The sequence below is a fragment of the Cebus imitator genome, unplaced genomic scaffold (assembly GCF_001604975.1).
Source record: "Cebus imitator isolate Cc_AM_T3 unplaced genomic scaffold, Cebus_imitator-1.0 Scaffold62, whole genome shotgun sequence".
Lineage (NCBI taxonomy): Eukaryota > Metazoa > Chordata > Mammalia > Primates > Cebidae > Cebus > Cebus imitator.
The window spans coordinates 4,592,244-4,612,605 of NW_016107377.1; the positions used below are offsets into that span (position 1 = coordinate 4,592,244).

Genomic DNA, 20,362 nt, shown 5'->3' on the forward strand with positions numbered 1-20,362 from the left:
ACAGGACCAAAATTATTAACATCTAACATGAACCAGAACACTATAATTACCATAATTCATGCTTTTACATAGATATCAAATTCTCAAAAAACAAAATTTGTATAAACAATGATCTGAGACTCACTTGAAGACTACTGATGTGGACATTCTCAAAAGCCTTCCATTTCATTTGAGACAGATGTCACAGGAACAATTCCAAAATGCTTTGTTAACTCTACATCAATATTATTAATTTCACTCTTAAAATATTCTATTACCTTAGGTCTTTTAGCACTTTATTTAATGAAAATTGTTTTCACTGTACCAGTACCTTGACATAATTATAAATAGGAAGTTTTCAACTTTGACCACTAAATCCATTTCTTCAGTAAGCAAACATGGTTACAGCAAAGAAATAAATAAAAAAGAAAAAGAAAATTGGTTGAATACTATAAAATTTTAAATCTATGAGAAAATAACAGTGCATTTTTATACAAACATTCCAAGTTTACTCTTACTGAAAGAGAACCACTGGTGTCTCAAAATTGCATAGTACAATAATATCAATTAACTTAAAATGAGAAACACTTTAATGAGAAAACTTTGTCACTTTCTGTGACTTACCTCATCATCTTTATACCATGACAAGCTTTCCGCAGTAAGGACAAACCAGTATCCCTTCGAGCCCCCTTTCATGATGCCAATGTTGCTGATGGTGAGCCACCCCTTGCGAATCACCTACGAGAAAGCAGAAATCAGCAAAGGTGTTTAACAAAAGACAATGCAGATTAGATGTCCAGCCAAGAAAAGTTAAAAACAAGATATTAATTGCAATAAAAACAGTATTTTCCCTCCAAACTCAACTCCTATTTATTCTAGAGAATTTATCTTCCAAAAGCACAGATGAGTGGAGGGAAGTCTCTCCTGTTAATGAATGAAATAAAAATCTCAGACTCATCGATGATGGAAGTGGAGTGACTGAAAGTGAGGTTATCAAATAAACTGTGTCAGGCCTGTTTATGGCATTGTTGCTACAATTAAAACATATTTTGTTGATTGGATAAACAACAGACTCTCCATATCCACTGTCCCTTCCCTCCTTCCAGCCTACTTGCCCATTTATTTGCCTCATTTGCAGCTCATTAAGGTTTCCACCAGAGAACTGCCAGCAAATGATGAAAAGAAGAAACTCAATTCAATCAATTAGCCCCTTGTTATCCATAAATAAGGCTCATTGAGGGAAAAAGATGAAATAATACACTAAAAAGAAAAGTTTGGTGTTTTTAACAGTCTTAATTTATAATTTGAACAGTATATTGTAAAATTTTAAATCTATGAGGTTTAAATCTTCTGGTTGTTCTCTGCCACATTACAAAACATGTAGCATCTTAAAATTTTTTAAAGAGTTTTGAAGTTTTAAAACATTAACAAGTTGGATTATAGATTTGACAAATTATTTATAGATGGCATTTAAGAAAAATGTGGGTTTTTTTCACCTCAATTATTGTGAAGTTAAATTCTGTTTTTTAGATGGCATCATTTACCATGTCTTCTATACAAGATAATTTTGTTGTCATAGAACTAGAAATGAAACACTAAATGCAATTGTATGATATTGTTCTAAAGTCAAAAACTGTCCTACACTGAAATTACTCAATATGTTGACATCCTAAAATATTTAAAAATTACTTATTGAAAAACTAAAGAGTGTCAGTTACTAAAGGAAGATGAAAATACACTAATAATCAGATTTCATTTTTATATTACTATCAATTTTTGTAGTTGAAGAAGGAAGGCCAATCCCAGAGAAATTATGGAATAGACCAAGGTTCTCATCATTGGTCTTCCAAGACTCTCTCCACATTACCAGCCACTGCTACCCTTGATTCCCGGTTTCAGCATTGCCCTGGTGCCCAATTTCCATTTCAGTGTGCTATTGCTTTTATAACCCCCATATAGCATCCCTCTCAGGTCTGGGCTAGTGCACTTTTCTCCATGGTTTTTTAACTCTCTACTTCACAAAGAACAGACTAATGCTCAAAGTATGTGATATGGTTTAGCTGTGTCCCCACCCAAATCTTATCTTGACTTTTAACTCCCACAATTCCCATGTGTTATAGGAGGAACCCAGTGGGAGGTAACTGAATTATGGGGGCAGATCTTTCCTGTGCTATTCTTGTGATAGTAAATGAATTTCAAGAGTTCTGATGGTTTTAAAAATGGGAGTTTCCCTGCATAAGCTCTCTTTTTGCCTGCTGCCATCCATGTAAAATGTGACTTGCCCCTCTTTGCCTTCCACCATGGTTGTGAGGCCTCCCCAGCCATGTGGAACTGTAAGTCCATTAAACCTCTTTTTCTTCCCAGTCTCCAGCATGTCTTTATCAGCAGCATGAAAACAGACTAATACAGTATAGTTTCTAGCAGTTATATTACAATCATTCAAATGCTTTATAAAAATAGAGATTCCTGGGCCACCTACCATTCCAAATGAATCAGAAGGTATATATGAAACCTAACAATCTACATTTAAATATGTTGCCAAGGTGATTCTTATTCATAATGAAGTTTGAAGCCCATGTATGTACACATAAATCAAAACTTTATTTTCTTTAGAGTAAATGATCACATTTATTTAATAGTTTTGAGTTAAGAAGGAGCTGGTTAAATTATTTCTCACTAAGATCATTACCCACCCTATCAAAGCTTACAAATAGCATGCTAATCATAACACTCAATGAAAATATACTAGTTATATCATTTTATCAGAGATGCAGAGCAAAGGTGCTGGTATCAATATGTATAATAAATAAATGTTAAATATGAATCTGAGCTGTTTTCCATATTTTCTGGTTAAAAATATATATCAATAGATATCCTACTATAGTGTCCTGCATTTCAATGGATCTTGCATGCTCCCTGAAACAAAGAAACTAAGTTATAAAAGCCATTGCAATAACCCAAGTGAAATATGGCCAGGACGTGAATTAAAGCCATGATGTATAAAATTGAAAAGAAATGGACCTACCAAAGAAATATCTAGGAGGTAAAATCAACCAGATTGATGAGTGAATGAGAGTGGGATTAGTGAGGGGAAGGACTAGAACGAGCTACTAGTATAGCCACTAGCCACTAACCACATATGGTGGTTGAGTCCTACAGACTCATTTCCATTAAGATGTGCCATAAGTGTTCAAATAAACACAGAATTTCGAAAACTTAATACAAAAAAGAATGCAAAACATCTCGTTAATGTAAAGCAATTATTATATGTTGAAATGGTATTTTACATATATTGGGCTAAATAAAATTCATTGTAAAAATTAATTTCATCTGTTTCCTTTTATTTTTTAATGTGGCTACCAGAAATTTTTTAATTACATATGTAGTTTACATTATGTTTTTATTGAACAGTGTGCTGTTTTAGGATGATTCTGAAACTACTGCAACTATCAACTTTTAAAACCAACCATTCTAAAATTCAGAAGGAATAGAGAAAGAGAAACCAGTTTGGGAAAGTGGGGGAACTGACGAATTCAGCAAAGGCCATGCTGACTTTGAGGTAGCTCTAAGAAACACACATAGAGTGTGACCTGACCTCTGAAGCAAAAGGAAGAGGTTAGGACTGGAGGTACAGACTCGTAAATCCTCAACACACATACTGGTAGCAAAATAGCAGTGGTTCAAGGTGGAATCCAGGGGTAAATATCAACATTTCAGAGGTAGTCACAAGAGTCTGAAAAGGAATGTCAGAGAAATAAAAGCAATAAGGTCATGGAAGCCAAAGGCAAGGTGAATTTCAAGGAGTGTGTGGTTGGAAGTGTCAAATTGAGCACAGAAAGGGATATGACAGTACAATGCAGACATTACAGTGTGTTTAGCTATGCCACTGTGGTGGGGGAACAAAGAGTCAAAGAGTTCATTGCATTGAAAAGTGAATGGGAAACAAAAATGGAGACGATGACTGGAGAGAGTTCTTCCCAGAGGAAGGTGGAATTAAAACCAGAAGAGATCACAGGGTCAAAGGAGGTAGCGGTGGTGATAGCTCTTTGGTTTTAGGTTTCTTTCCTCCTCTTTCTCTCTTCTTTCTTTCCGTCTTTCCTATCTTTCTTTCTTTCCTTCCTTCTTTCATATGGGCAACAATTAAGCATGTTTATTGATTAATAATTAGTAGAGTGTAAGAGGTTGGTGATACAATAAAGAGGATATAAGGACAAAGAAGATGGGAGTGGATAAGATGAACAGCAAAGGGAAGGGTCTAGCCTTCAATAGGAATAAAGCTGCCTCATCTTGTGAGGCCAGGGGAGTTTGGGAGAATGAAGGTGGATGTAAGTCGCTCACGAGGAACAGAGTAGAAGGTTTAGCAAAGTTACATTTGATCTTTCCATTTCTGTTGATAAATCAGACAAAATGATCCGGGAGAGTGAGAGTAAGAAGTTGGAAGAAAGCTTGAGGTTAGTGATGCAGCAGTGGGGCAACCAGTAGTTGAGTGAGAGTGGGTACAACTAGAATTTGTTTTCTTAAATGGCTAAAAGCTGAGAATGAAGAAGGAACTTGCAGGAATACAATCAGTGTAGTTGTAGTCTCTTATCCAGCAGCACTTTGTACCCCTGATGCAGAAAATGTGATGATAAATGGGAATCGATCCAGGGGTTCTGAGTTTCTGAACCCAGGTGACCTAAGTACAGAAGTTTAAAGATGTTGAAGGTTTTATGCAAGAGAGTAGTGCAGGTGATCATCCATTCAATCTAGGTCAAGCAGAGAAATAAGGTCAGGAGGTGCTAGTGGAGAGGTAGAAAATGAGAAGATAAAAGGAATAAGGCCAATGAAGTCAAAAAATACATAAACTATGTAAATGAAGGCAAGAATGGCGTTTTCAGAGTTTAAGCTGATGTGAAGCTAAATAAATTGCCTGATCTTACTGACACTATTAGGTTCATTCCTCTATTGAACACTATTTCTAGAAGCATTTAATGTTGTAGCAGAAAATGATATTTATTAAACATCATTTAGTCCAGTGGATATAGTCAATTGAGCCACAGGAAAATTATGTTACTAATAATAGTTAAAATTTTCAAAGAATTGACATAAAAATAATGAAAATAGATTTAAGATTATCCCTATGACATTATATCATTTGCAATGCAATTTGCTTTCTAATTTGGACAGAAAAAGAAGATTACAGCTACCACGTTGTGAAGAATCATGACCCACACATCCCTTACCAGGTACCCATGAAAGTGAGTTCAGCACTGGATGCTGTCAGCAATTAAGCTGCCATCATAAAAAGGTTAAGAAGCATGAACCCAATCCCAGCACTTCATTTTACATAGAGGAAGTCGACAAGTGGTCTTGTTTTTCTGAAAACAATCAGGTCAAAATAGGATTTTAGAAAGAGCAATTCCTAATGTACTTTTTCACTAAAGAATTGAGGGACAGAAGCCATGAAATCCAAAGTAGAACAGTGGAATGAGATAAGAAAGGGCAGACATTCAGGAAAAATGGTCAGACCACAAGGGGTAAGACCACTAAGGGGAAATTAATAAAAAGGAAAAGAAAAAGGAAAGTAAGTGGGAACAGAAGACAAAGACTAAATAAAATTTGAAAAGAATGCCAAGACAAATTGGATTAGTGGTAGAGGCCCTTCATTGGAAAGATAAAATATAAAATGTTAATTTTATATTCAAATTCAAAACTACCAAAATAAATCTATCAATGTTCACTACAATAGCCACCTACAGCTTCTTAGTATTTGAGTATCAAATTCTGTTTTGAGTATTCGAGTAAACAAGAACAAGCAAACCCATAATTACATGACTAGAAAGGACCTTGAGAGCTAAAAGGGCATGTTCTCATTTGTTCAGCTGGAGACAAACTGTTTTTTAAAATTTACTGCCCATAAATATCACCCAAGCTTCTTTTGCCAAATAGGAAAACTTGGAAAGCAACTGCAAGACCAGCAATGGGAAAAGTGGAACAGCCCAGCCTCTTCTTTTGGTGGTGAGCCTACCCTAAGAGAGTGTGTGTTCTGTTAGCTTCCTCCATGCTAAGAAAACAGGTTTTGTCAAGGTCGGCAAAACTTGTATGTTACGGTTAAGTTCAGACCCCAACATCTGGCTGACATACTAGATCATAAAATTAATACAGAGACAAGGAATAAAATCATGGGAAGATAAAAGTACATGTGGAAGAATTCTAGTGTGGCCAAGGTCTTGAACCCTGTGAGCAGGGGGTGTGACCTTAAGCTTGCTTATGGTTAACCATGCAAGTTTTTTTCAGCTATGCAGCTGTCTTTTTTTTTTTTTTTCAACTGCTGCAGCCTGTATAAAGGTTGTAATCCGTGCACCATTCGATAGTTTGATCTTGATAGATTACAAAAGCTTATACCTAGGCTTTCTCAGTAGATGAGCAGCTGCTTCTATAAAGGTAGTTTACATACCTCAGAGCCTACCTGGGCAAATACTGGGGAGCTGCATGGGCTCCTCAAAGGCAAAGGGCAGTCCAGTCTCCCAGTTGGTTAGGAAAGATCTACCTTTGTGAGCACAGGCATCATCAGCATACAGGTTACTTGTCCTTGAATTTGGCTAGCAGATTCATTTCTAAGGTATGCCTGAGACAGGGGTTTAACTACAGGGAAAAGAGTCTTTCCATTTACTGGCCTGGTGGGCCTCAGGAGGTGAACTAGATTTCCTAATTTTATACTATAAGGTAGCTGTGTACTCTATAGGTTCTAGTGTTAACCTGTTAGAGCCAGGCCTAGGAAGGAAAGGTTAAATCAGCTGTCATCAGTGCCATTCTGTGCTCTGAGCCAGGGCAAGAAGGAAACTATGGAGAGCTAACCTTAACTGGTGTGGCTTATTTACAGACTTAAGGGTCTGCCTCACCCCGCTCACTCGTCCAGTAAGCACACGTTCTCAGGCTGCCTCTGGATTAATGAGATAGAGGGGAGAAAGTCTCCTCAGGAAGCCTAGGCTCCTTAAACCAATAAATTTTGTAACAGGAGGCAGGAGGAGAAACACAAAGGAAAAAGGAAAGTAAAAATTAGGAGGTTTTGAATATGCTGTACGGAAAAGGAAGGTAACTCAAAAAACTCCTGGTGGGTAACTAGAGCTGTGGTCCCTGCAAATTCCTAAATTTTGCAATAGACAGCCATGTTTAAAGTATCCTGCTCCAAGAGTATGCATATAGATGATTTTCCCCCTTGGTGGTAAATGCATAGTGGCAAAGCTAACCTCTTTAAAATACCTTTGGGAATGTTAATTCTTGAACTTTCGTATCTAGGAACTTCACAGTAGGAGAGGGTTCATATTCACATTGAGGAGGGGGTTCACAAAATTCACGTCTATTTTGTTGATATTTTATTATTAATGTATATTAATCATTTCATTTGATCATTGCAGAATGTCTGATAAGCTATAGAAACAGCATGTCTGAACATAATTTGAAAAAAGAAATAAGGAGCAAACATGTAAACTTGTGCATATACTGGCCTTGAAGTGGACTCTGCAAATGCACTGCATTGACCCCTTTCAGAATCTTCTGTCCACTAGTGGTGCTAAGAAGATGCCCATAGGAGCCATGATTAGCTTTGGGGGAGTGGTGTCAAGAAGGCAGAAGCTGAACTGACAGAGTGTTGACTTCTTACCTCAAAGACTGATAGCCACAGCCCTGGTTAGCCACCAGAATAAGGATTAAACCCAAGGGAATAAAAGATGGAAGAAGACAGAGCAATACTGCTGAGGGCTGAGGAATGGAGAGGCGTTGTTTCCTCACTCAGTCCTCCCCAGGAGGAGTAAAGTGACTTCTCACATTGGTAGAGCTGAACAGATAAACAGGGAAGTGTCGTCCCGGGTCTGTCTTTCCCCCATTCTTGCCCCCATTCATCAAGGGAACTTGCCTGCCCACAGAGGGCGTATGATCTAACCGTGGAAGGAAGGGGGTCATGCCTGCAGTTTTCAGGGACAAGTTCAATTCAGGAAAGTGTTCAAAAGTCTCTTTCACCTAAGGCACTTATCAGTCAGTCATCCAGTATTTCCTAAATGCCTATGATGGATCAGGCACTGTGCCAGGTGCCCTGCCCCCAGAATCACAAGTGAGAACCACCACAACTATGACCAGGTGTGACTTGTAAGTGGCCAGCTATATGGTAGAAAATAGATTTTCATATCTGATGAACTAATGCTGTGACAGGAATAAAGAAGTTGTGAAAACAAGCAAATAAGATAAAGTATATATAAAGGGATTTAAAGAATAGTGAAATTAAGATACAAAATAATCAAATATTTGATGAAATATTGTTTTTCTTTGTTTTCAAGACTCTACAAATCAATCTGTTACTAACACGAATGAATTGGCTAAGTGACATTTTTACATTTGGATATTACTTTATGGTTTTAACCTTCTAGGAAATGAGAATTTCCTAAGTATCTAAAATAGGCAAAGAATATAATTTGACTCCATTTTTAGAAATTCAGGAATAGTAACAATAGCTAACATTTACTAAACATTACTTGGTACCAAGCACTATGTTAAGAGCTTCACAAACTTTATTACTTTTGATCCACACAATAATCCTACAAGGGAGGGAACATTTTCCTCCATCTTAGGCGAGGAAAATGAGATTGCACTCCTGTTTAACTGCCAAATCCATGTTTGTAATCAACAGGCCTTCCTTGTAGGAGCTTTGTTACTGTTTGTCATTTTACTCCAGTTTGCAGAGCACACTTAGAGGATTCAGCACTTGAATAAAATAAAGCCTGGCTGGTGGACTGATTTCAGAGCCCTCACCCCAAACCACACATATGCCAGGATATTGGCTACAGTATGGCATGGCATGCAATTGAAAGCAACCCATTTGCTTGACAGGAAACTGATTAACAGGTTGTGGCATAATCCTCTGGTATTAAATTAAGCTAAACAAAAAAGCGTAATACATGACGTAAGAAAAATATTTTTGCCAGGATGGGCTAGCAGTAGGCAGGGCCCTAGAATCAAAATTAGATTCTGGTCTCAATGGTTGCTTCTTGGGTGATGCTGGGTGAGTTAAAGGAAACAACTTCCCTTTGCTTCAATTTATTCATATGTAACATGGAATAATAATAACACCTGTAATACAGAGTTGTTATGAGGATCATATGAGTTAATATATGTAAAGGATTTAGATCAGTACCTATAAGTATTATATGTATGCTATTATTTCAGTTATATTTGTTACTGTAAGGACAGGTAAAAAACTATAATATATATCAAAATGTTGAAACTTGATGGTAAAATTAAGAGTTCTATTTATTTCCTCTTTCCTTTTCCCTATATTTTTCCTATCTTCCTATAATACTCATGTTATTTAAAAAAGTAAGTTGGCATCATATTATTGCTTATTTAAAAGAGGCAATTTCTTGAGATTCCCTTTAATATATAATGAGCACAGTATGTTGGAAAAAACACCGAAGCAGATTATAAGCAACCTAGTAGTGAAATAACCTTACAGCACAACATAGAGAGAAATTCTGAAGTAGTCTATGGGAAATCACTGTGATGTAAGAAGCTTGACTATTTTGAATAAGGAATTGACTTGATTGACTGAAACATTAATAGTGTTCAATAAAAACTGATTGAAAATAAGGAACCAATATTTAATATTCATATAAAACCCCTGCTTTCTAAGATATAGCTGCCAAAAATTAATTTCTGGTTCCTCTGTAAATTCCAACCTCTACCCAATAACACTGGCATAAGTTTAAACTATAACCACCTAACAAAGATTTTGTAAATTAAACAGAACTCCAAGTTATTGTTTCACAAAACAACTTCATCATGCAACTGAAAGAGTCCCTTTCTCACTGTTTTCTGGACACCCCAAATCTACAATGACTATCTCTATGGTGCCTTCATCATCATCCACTCATTCTGCCCTGAAAAAGCACCAGAAACCTCTTGTGAGTTTTGCTTCTAGTACATTAGCCTGTCTCACATAATGAGGGCATTTTTTATGCTTCTGTGGCTTACTAGGCTTCCATACTATCTTGATTCATAAAATTATTTCTAAAGATTTTTTTCTCTTCTTCTTTCCCAGAATTTGCTCAAATGCCTGCCTATGCATTATTTCTGCCACATGCACAGTTATTTCTAAGAGTTCACTAAGAGTGAGCTGTTTATTCTCAAAGTTTACTCACCTAAACCTCTATAAGATCCAGGCCATTAACCATGATGAAAATCAGGGCTTTAGTTTTTTCACTTTTTTCCTGTGTATCTTTTTCATGTGCAGAGCTTCCTTTGAAGTTAATGGGCCCTCCATGTGGAAGGGATTCCAAATGATACAAAACAGAATGAGAACTAAGCCTGTCATCTATTTATCACATTCAAGGACAAAAATATGCACACATGAGGAAAAAATATCTCATAATTATCAAGGCCTGAATAAAATGTGGATGTTGATTAAAAATAATCCAGAGAGCTTATTTAACAGAGGAAGAAAAAAAACCTTAGTAAATATGTATTAATTACTTTATAGAAAATTAGTGAGCATTGGCCAGGCATGGTGGCTCATGCCTGTAATCCCAGTACTTTGGGAGGCCGAGGTGGGCAGATCATGAGGTCAGGAATTTGAGACCAGCCTAACTAACATAGTGAAACCCTATATCTACGAAAAATACAAAAAGTAGCGGGGCATAGTGACGCACCCTGTAGTCGCAGCTACTCTGGAGGCTGAGGCAGGAGAATCGCTTGAACTTGGGAGGTGGAAGGTAAAGTGAACCAAGACAGTGCCGTGCCACTGCACTCCAGTTTGGGTGATAGAGTGAGAGTTTGTGAGAAAGGAGAGAAAGAGAGAGAAAGAGAGAAAGGAAAGGCAGAAAAGAAAGACAGAAAGGAAAGAGAGAAAGGAGGGAGGGAGGGAGAGGGGAAGGGAGGGAAGGGAGGAAGGGAGGGAGGGAGGAAGGAAGGAAGGAAGGAAGGAAGGAAGGAAGGAAGGAAGGAAGGGAGGAAGGAAGGGAGGAAGGAAGGGAGAAAGGAAGGAAGGAAGGAAGGGAAGGGAAGAAAGAAAGAAAGAAAGAAAGAAGGAAAGAATGAACAAAAGAAGGGAGGGAGGGAGGGAAGGAAGGAAGGAAAGAAGGAAGAGAGAAAGAGAAAGAAAGAAAGAAAGAAGGAAAGAAAGAAAGAAAGAAAGAAAGAAAGAAAGAAAGAAAGAAAGAAAGAAAGAAAGAAAGAAAGAAAAAGAGTAAAAAGAAAGAAAGAAGGAAGGAAGGAAGGAAAGAAGGGAAGAAAGAAGGGGGAGGGAGGGAAGGAAGGAAGAAAAGAAAAGAAAAAAAGAAAAGAAAGAAAGAAAAAGAAAATTAGTGAGCACCTTAGATATGTCAGGGAGCACACGGGAAATACAAGAATAAACCAAGGAAACAGAAATGCACACACACAAAGGCACAGTCCCCAACCTTCATGGAGCTTATAGACAAATGAGAGAATAGACACTAAACAAAGTCTCACACAGATAAATGTAAAATTATTAACTCTGGTTGGTGCTGCCAAGAAGTAGTTCGTATGTGAAGAGTGCTCTGACCTGCAGCAGGTATAAGAAAAGGCATACTTGAAGTGTTTAGCACTGGAGCTGAAATTTGAATGGTGTGGGGTGGGAATGGGGGACGGAGAGGCAACCTCAGAATGGCTACTGTACCTAAAGCAAGAGTGAGCCTCCTACAAGGTGTGCCTGGAGAAAAGGCAAACAACACTTGGTCACATAATTTTTGTGAAGAAATGTGGCCCTTTTCCTGATAGAAATGGGTAGTCTTTCAAGTGTTTAAAGTAGGGCAGCAATATGAGATTTTGATATGGTTTGGCTGTGTCCTCACTCAAATCTCATCTTGAATTGTATCTCCCATAATTCCCACGTGTCATGGGAGGGACTCAGTGTGGGGGAATTGAATCATGAGGGGTGGGTCTTTCCCATGCTGTTTTCCTGATAGTGGATAAGTGCCATGCAATCTGATGGTTTTATAAAGGGGAGGTCCCCTACACATGCCCTCTCTTGCCTGCCACCATGTGACTTTGTACCTCATTCGCCTTCCACCACGATTGTGAGGCCTCCCCAGTCATGTGGAACTGTGAGTCCATTAAACCTCTTTTTCTCTGTAATTTACCCAGTCTCAGGTATGTCTTTATTAGCAGTGAGAACAGACTAATGCAGATTTACACATAAAAAGTTTTCTTCTAGTTCTGGCTTGGTGAGGAGATTCGAGAGAGGAAAAAAGATACAGGGTGATGGATAGTTGACTATTACAGAATCCTACGTTATAAATTATGATAACTTTGACCAGAGTGTTATCAATGAACATATGGAGAAGTGTACAGATTTGAAGAATATTAAGGAAGAGAAATTAGTATGACAATGATAAATTGGATATAGAAGATGAGAGAGAGTGGGGCGTTGAAGATGACTCCTGAGGTCTAAGTTTAAGAAACTAAACAGACTGTGGAGGCACATTCATGGAGAGACAGTAGGAGGACTATGTTTAGGGAGGGCAGGAGTCATAAGTTCAGTCTGGACATGTCAAAATGTGAACATGTAAAATAGATCATTGGCTGTAAAGATGTCTAGATCAGATGTACAAATTTGTAAATTGTTTTTTGTAGGTGTAATTTAAACTGTGGGTGTAAAAAAATGACTTAAAATGAACATTTAAGTGAGAAGAGAAGAGGGCCTAGGACTAAGCCCCGAGGAAAGCCAACGTGCAATGTCTGGGTGGAGAGGATGGACCCATGAAGGAAACCAAGGCAGGGCTAGAAGAGAGAGGGAGAACAGTGAACACTACAGAAATGAATGAACGAGAATGTCTCAATAAGGCGAAAGGATTGAAAGGTCAAATGCCACTGTAAGGTTAAAAGTAAAAATTTTTTCACTGGTTTTAAGGTTATTGAAGAGAGAATATTAAAAATATTTAACAACTACTATGACATCACCCTGACCAATCCACAAAGTTGCTGGGGTCGCAGTGCTAAAGCAGGGTACCAAAGGTTCCCTTCTGTGCCAGACCTTTGCCTTTAATCTCAGGACAGAGGGGAGGATGGAGGAACTCAGAGAGGAGCTTCAGCATCTCTGATGAGAGATGGGCATTGCAGGAGCAGCCAGCAGTAACTGGTCTGAAAGCATTAAATATGAGAACAACCACTCTGGCTCTCCTGATGCATGCTGGCTGGGGAACATCACTAAGTGTTGCTATGGCTTGATGGAGAGGGGGAGCGCCAGATTGGAATGGGCAGGTGACATAAGTGAAGTTTTCCCATGTAAGTCTGATTTCATATGACGAATCAATACTTTCTCATCATCTTCTAGATGCAGAATAAAAAATTCTTCTAAAAATGCAAAAGAAAAAAAAAGAATTGGCCAATGAGAAAAACATGTCAAACGGAAAATCAGTTGTAAAAGACTTCCTGAAAATTTGGGTCCCTATAGGGAAGTAATAAGATGTGTTGTCATTCAGTCATTCTGATTAAAGCTATAGAGCAATTTATCAATGTCAAATAATGAGAATGGCTGACAAATTTTAAGATTTTGGGTTCCTAGGACATTCTAGAAAATTTTATTTACCCTATAACACCTCTGGAGAAGCGTATCAATAGTATTACTAAGGAGATGCTCACACACTCAGGTATTAAATAAGTGTTAGTAGCCAGTCCTTCACAGAGAACCCACTACTATAAATACTGATGTTCTAGGGGAAAATGCATGTATAGATTCAATGTGGAATCCCAGTTTTAAATCTCTTCCAATATGAAGGAATCAAGGACCTTCCTTCCTCACCTTTGATTGTTCTATGGATTCTGGCAGTGCAGGCTGTGAGGATATTGACACCATCAAGCAAATAGCTGTGGGTGACTGGGGCTTTCATTTTGTGCAAACCACAAACATACCTCCCTGTCAGTTTGGTTAGCCCTGTGCACTTTAGTCTTGAGGTCCTGAGGAGTGGCTTATCAACTCCCCTATTCAATGCCACAACCTCTTATGGATGACCAAGTTGCCTTTCCTCCTTCTAACTTGCCCTTAGGTCTCTCTATCTTTTTCAGTGTTCCTAAGGATTTACCTGCTAGTAATTACTAGGGGACAAAATAAAAGAGCTCATTCCTAAAAGCTACCTCTTTCTCCTCTTTCCACTCCAAATACAATTCAGCTTCCTGAAAAAGATCAAAGATGATATTCGTGGGACCCTGAGTCACTATTAGTCTATTTTCATACTGCTGATAAAGACAGAACCAAGACTGGGAAGAAAAAAAGGTTGAATTGGACTTACAGGTCCACATGCCTGGGAGGCTTCAGAATCATGGTGGGAGGTGAAAGGTACTTCTTACATGGTGGTAGCAAGAGAAAAATGAGGAGGAAGCAAACGCGAAAACCCCTGATAAACCCATCAGATCTCATGAGACTTATTCACTATCATGAGACTAGCACAGGAAAGACCAACCCTGATGATTCCATTAACTCCTCCTGGGTCCCTCCTACCACATGTGGGAATTCTGAGAGATACAATTCAAGCTGAGATTTGGGTAGGGACACAGCCAAACCATATCAGTTACAAAGACAAAATATAAGAGCCATGCCCATATAAAGGAAAATGCCACCTTTCTGGTGCTCTAAAATAGAAAGAGGGCTTAGGCCTCAGTGAGGACTTTTAAGTTATTGATGGGGTTGAGGCAGGGTTTCTCGCAGTATGTTCTAAGAAATGCTATTTCAAAGAGGCATTCCATGAAAAAAGTTTTCATGACTAAATAAGTTTTGGAATTCCTGCAATACCATTCAGTCTTTTCTCAGGTACACAATGCACATTATTCTATTAATAATGCATGTGCAGAAAGCAGAAACTGGACCCCTTCCTGACACCTTACACTAAAATTAACTCCAGATGGATTAAAGACTTAAACATAAGACCTAACACCATAAAAACCCTAGAAGAAAATCTAGGCAAAACCACTCAGGACATAGGCATAGGCAAGGACTTCATGACCAAAACACCAAAAGCATTGGCAACAAAAGCCAAAATAGACAAATGGGACCTAATCAAACTCCACAGCTTCTGCACGGCAAAAGAAACAGTCATTAGAGTGAATCGGCAACCAACAGAATGGGAAAAAACTTTTGCAGCCTACCTATCTGACAAAGGGCTGACATCCAGAATTTACAAAGAACTAAAACAGATTTACAAGAAAAAAAACAAGCCCATTCAAAAGTGGGTGAAGGATATGAACAGACACTTTACAAAAGAAGACATACATGAGGCCAACAAACATATGAAAAAATGCTCATAGGGAAATGCAAATCAAAACTACATTGAGATACCATCTCATGCCAGTTAGAATGGCGATCATTAAAAAATCTGGAGACAACAGATCCTGGAGAGGATATGGAGAAATAGGAACACTTTTACACTGTTGGTGGGAGTGTAAATTAGTTCAACCATTGTGGAAGACAGTGTGGCGATTCCTCAAGGACCTAGAAATAGAAATTCCATTTGACCCAGCAATCCCATTACTGGGTATATATCCAAACGATTATAAATCATTCTACTATAAGGACACGTGCACACGAACGTTCACTGCAGCACTGTTTACAATAGCAAAGACCTGGAACCAACCCAAATGCCCATTGATGATAGACTGGACAGGGAAAATGTGGCACATATACACCATGGAATATTATGCAGCCATCAAAAACGATGAGTTCGTGTCCTTTGTAGGGACATGGATGAACCTGGAAAGCATCATTCTCAGCAAACTGACACAAGAACAGAAAATCAAACATCGCATGTTCTCACTCATAGGCGGGTGTTGAACAATGAGAACACATGGACACAGGGAGGGGACAACAAAAAACGGGGGCCGGTGGGGGGAAAAAAGGGAAGGAAAACAAGGGGGGGGGAAGTCGGGAAAAAAACAAGGGGAGAAATGCCAGATATAGGTGAAGGGGAGGAAGGCAGCAAATCACACTGCCATGTGTGTACCTATGCAACAATCTTGCATGTTCTTCACATGTACCCCAAAACTTAAAATGCAATAAAAAAAAATGCTGAGAAGTACCAAGATAAACATGCCTTTTAACTTTGCTTACCAACTCCAAATTTGACCATGAAACCCTATTTTAATATCCGAAAGTGTTCCAGATGTACTTCCAGAAACAGTTGGTTCATAGAGCTGAGGTGGCTACGTTTGAGAACATAGGGTCTTCAGCTACGGGAAAAAGAAGGGAATCTCTGTTGGAGGCTTGCCTCTTCTCTGCCTTTTCCTGTTACCCCTTTCCAACACCACATGTCTACTCCATGCTGGACTGGCTTTGGATTGGCACCAAATGTAGAATGTGAGAAAAGAATACTGGATAAGGGACTGCCTCAGAAAACAACCAGGTCTACAGCAGTGCAAGGAAATAGGGAAATGATGAGAACAGAAGTCGATGAACAAGGGAAGCAAAGAGGAGGAATGTGAGAACCTCCTATGTGTCTCTTGAGAATGATCATATGTGTGTGAAAAAGACACACCTATCCAGACAGAATGCCATCCAAAATGCTACATGCCAAGAAGCATGTAGGCATGCTTCTTCCTACAGCTTCTGATATAAACAGTCCAACAAAAAAGAACTGATACTTCATTAATATTACCACAACACATTTATTTACATAGCAAGTGCTACCTTTTCAGAGCCAAAGATAAGCTGAGTCTAGATATCAGTCAGAGACAGAAGATTCATCCATCCGTCCATCCGTTGAATAGATGGTTATTGAATACTTACTATGTTAATTGAGTACCTATTTTTTTTTTATTCTAGGTACTAGAGTTTATATTCTCCAGTTGGGATGAAGTTGTGGGTGGAGCTCAGGAATAGACAATAAATATATAATTATATATCTGGAGCTGATAAATACTACGAAAAAAATAAAGCAATCTAAGTGGGATAATGTGTGCTTTCGGTTTATGTTGGAGAGAAAAAGATGTTTTTCACTTAATCAGGATGGGCCTCTTGGATAAAATAATATTTCAGCAGAGACCTGAAGGAATTTAAAGAGCATGTGGATTGTGTTGGTGTAGGGGGAGGGAGGAGGGTCATCAATTCCAGGAAGAGGGAACAGTGAGTACAAAAGTCCTGAGGCAGGAACACCAAGGACACCAATTGCCTGATCCCAGTGAGTGAGAGGGGGAGGAGCCTTAGGAAATGGGATCAGAGAGGCAGGGGGAGACAGATTCCATAGACCTTAAGAGTCATTAGAGACCTTTAGATTTTATTCTCAGTAAGATGGAAATCACTAGAGCATTTTGAACAGGGAAGTAATATGATCTCACTGTTTTAAAGGGTGCTTTCTGGCTGCTGAGTGGAGAGACTTATGAGAGAAAGAGGAGAAACAGGAAGGCCAATAACCCAGGTGAGAGATGCTGGAGCTTTGAGCAGGGTGGTGACAATGGGGAGAGAGAAAAGTAGTCAGATTCCAGATGACAGGATTTGCTATTGGAAAGGAAGTGTGGTGTGAGAGGGGAAAAAAGGAATGAGAGCTCTCTGCAGGACTAGATCCCGTGCCCTTGGAGGACAGGAATATTATCTAACGCCTTTCTATCTCCAGCACCAAATATACAACCTGCACTTTTTTTATTACTGTGGTGTAGACAGACTCCCAGACAATGAAAAGACTGTATGCATCACACAGATATAAACATAAGATAAACAATACGTTTCTTTCATTGGTATATTTTCTTGAGAAGATGAAGGTAATTTTGATGGGAATAAGTTTATTGTCATTTATTAATCAAATATTTTCATCCTGCCAACAACATTTTTAACATCTCTGTCATAGTTACTAGATAGTACATGGCATAAAGTTTATAAAAGATAAAATTTTGGACTGACTTCAAGATGCCCATAACCTCACATGTGGCATGAAACTTATGCATACTGTAAAATAAGCAACACTGCCATGGAGGAAGGAAGTCTCCTTGTCCTCTAGACCCAGCTCCACCCCTCTAGAGCAGGATCCTTAATCTCTCGAGCCTCAATCTTCTCATCCATAAATGAGAAGAGTAGGAGCTACTGTTGAAGGACAAATGAGAATGCACCGAGCACTAAACAGTACTTGTAACCATTACTCCAGAATATAGCATTACATGAGTAAGTGTTAGTACAGGGATCAGAAGGCACAAGTGCATGGAGGACGAAAGGATCTCATTCATTAGATGAATTGGGATACCTTATTTCCTTTGTACTCTGGCCAAATCATTTTGTAGGGCAGGTGGATAGGTATATGGAGTCTTAGAGATTCTGCTGATGGAAGAACCTTTATGAAGAGTATGAAACAGGTAAAAGCGATCACCTACATCTCAATATCCACACTAAAAACAGAAAGAGTGTCTTAGAATGCCCAGCCTAGTCTCTTTCCACTCTTTGCCAAATGTTTCAGCCTCCCTGGCTATCTTTCTGTTTCTACAACACACAAGTTCTTTGTAGTCCTGGCTGTGCCTCTGGCAGGACTGTATCTTCTGACCTTCGCATGGTGAGGCACGGCTGGTCATGCAGAACCCACCTTATGCCATCCCTCTTCAAAGAGGCTCTCCTATTGCCTCTCTCCACACTGCCCCATCTTCACTTTTCTTCATATAAACCAATTTTAATTCTCTACACAGAAAATATATACAATTTCTTCTTGCTCATTTGTCTTTTTGTTGTTCATTTTCTGTCTTTTCCACCACTAAAATATAAGCTTCATGAGAGAGTGAAAACTTCATCTGTCTTATTTACCACGACACTCCCAGAAGTGTGTGGCATTGATTCAACAAATAGGAAATTGAATCAGCAGATAATGTCAAAATTCCTTTTCTAGTCAGTATTATTTGCCTCTTTGCATCAGATTATTCAAGAAGAAAAGACACTCAGAAGAAAGTTATGATTGAGATTGACCTATCAGGGAATTAAAATGTGATTGACAACACAAAGGGGATAACTGACAGCTGATGATGCAGGATGTGCTATATAATGCGTAAAAGCTTTGGGCACTTTTGTCAAGGTCAATTTTTGATGCCAGGAAAGTTAAAATTTACATTAAGAAAGCATGGACTTTCTGAGTTTCTTTGAGTTCATCTGTTCCTCAATCATAAAAAAAGTGGGGGAGTGGCAGAAAGAGCTAATAACAGTATATCCCCTTATAGAATTGTGGTGACAATTAAATGAGGGAATCCATAGAACAGGGCCTGGCACAAAGCAGGCAGTTAAGGAATGTTAATGTTACCATGATAATATTTAAAATAACAGTGGTCATTCTTGGAGTTTATTTTCCGAATATAAGTTTCTACTTCTTTCCAATTTGGCTTTCTTATCTCACTAAGACAACTCTTTCACTAAGGAAACCCTATTTACCTTTAACCATCAAACTATACTCTCAGTAAATACCCCACATTCAGTAAATAAATAAGGCATTAATTATAACCCTAAGAACTACTTTAAACTGCTAATGTTATTAAATCACAGGAACCATGAGAGCTACTGGTTAAGTTAAAGTTTACCGGTACAATTCTAATAATTCAAAAAGGCAACTTTATTAATTGTGACAAAATGATTGCTAACCCTTAACGAATGTTTACTTTGAGCAGTGTGCACTTTACATGAATGTCTCGCTAATCTTCTCAACCACCCTATGAGATTAACACTGCTGTTCCTCTTTTATCTTTGAATGCTGTGAGGCATAGAGAGACTCAACCTTATGATGTGAATGATTTAGCTTGCAAGTGGCAATAGGGGCCCCAAACTCATCTCAAGTTCCAGGCCTATGCTATTAAATGTCCCCCTCTGTTTTCAGGGATATCACTACAGATTTTTATCACTGGAAATAAAGTAACCTTTGACATTCAGAAATTGGTTATGTTTTCATGAATTTCACATATTCAAAAATGGAAAGACTGAAGACGTTCAGGCCCAGAGTCACTGTGATGAAGGAATCACTCAGATTTAAGAGTCAAAAGAGTACCAATGAATGGAAAGGGCCAAGACTTTATAGTTGATCCCTAGCTCCACCATATTAGTCACATGGCCTTAGAGAAACTAGAGTGGAAGGAAATGATTATGAGCCCCAGCTCTGGTGCTGGACTTTATGAGTTCAAATCCCATCTCTACCACATACTACAATCATCACACCAGACAAGTTATCCAACCTCTCTGTGCCCCAGTTATCTCAGTCACAAAACAATTGCTACCTAGACCATAAGGCTGTTGTGAAGATTAAGGAAAATAGTGAATGTCAAGTGCTTACCACAAGGCTTGTATGTAAGAAACATTTAATAATATCAGCTATTTTTATTATCTATCGAAATGAAGGTAAGAGTATATGCTCTGCAAGGTTATTTTGAAGAATAAAGCACCTAACACATTGCCTAATAT

The 20,362-nt window shown here is 38.5% G+C and overlaps 1 protein-coding gene across 8 annotated transcripts in view; it reads right to left on the reverse strand.

Annotated features, from left to right (window-relative positions):
• Nucleotides 1–20,362, reverse strand: part of DNM3 (dynamin 3) — a 552,761-nt gene that overhangs the window by 274,395 nt on the left and 258,004 nt on the right. For all 8 annotated transcript variants that reach the window (XM_017529997.2, XM_037739080.1, XM_017529999.1 and 5 more), the window contains one exon: nt 604–717. In XM_017529997.2, the coding sequence (XP_017385486.1) occupies nt 604–717 (114 nt within the window). The remainder of the gene's footprint in view (nt 1–603; nt 718–20,362) is intronic.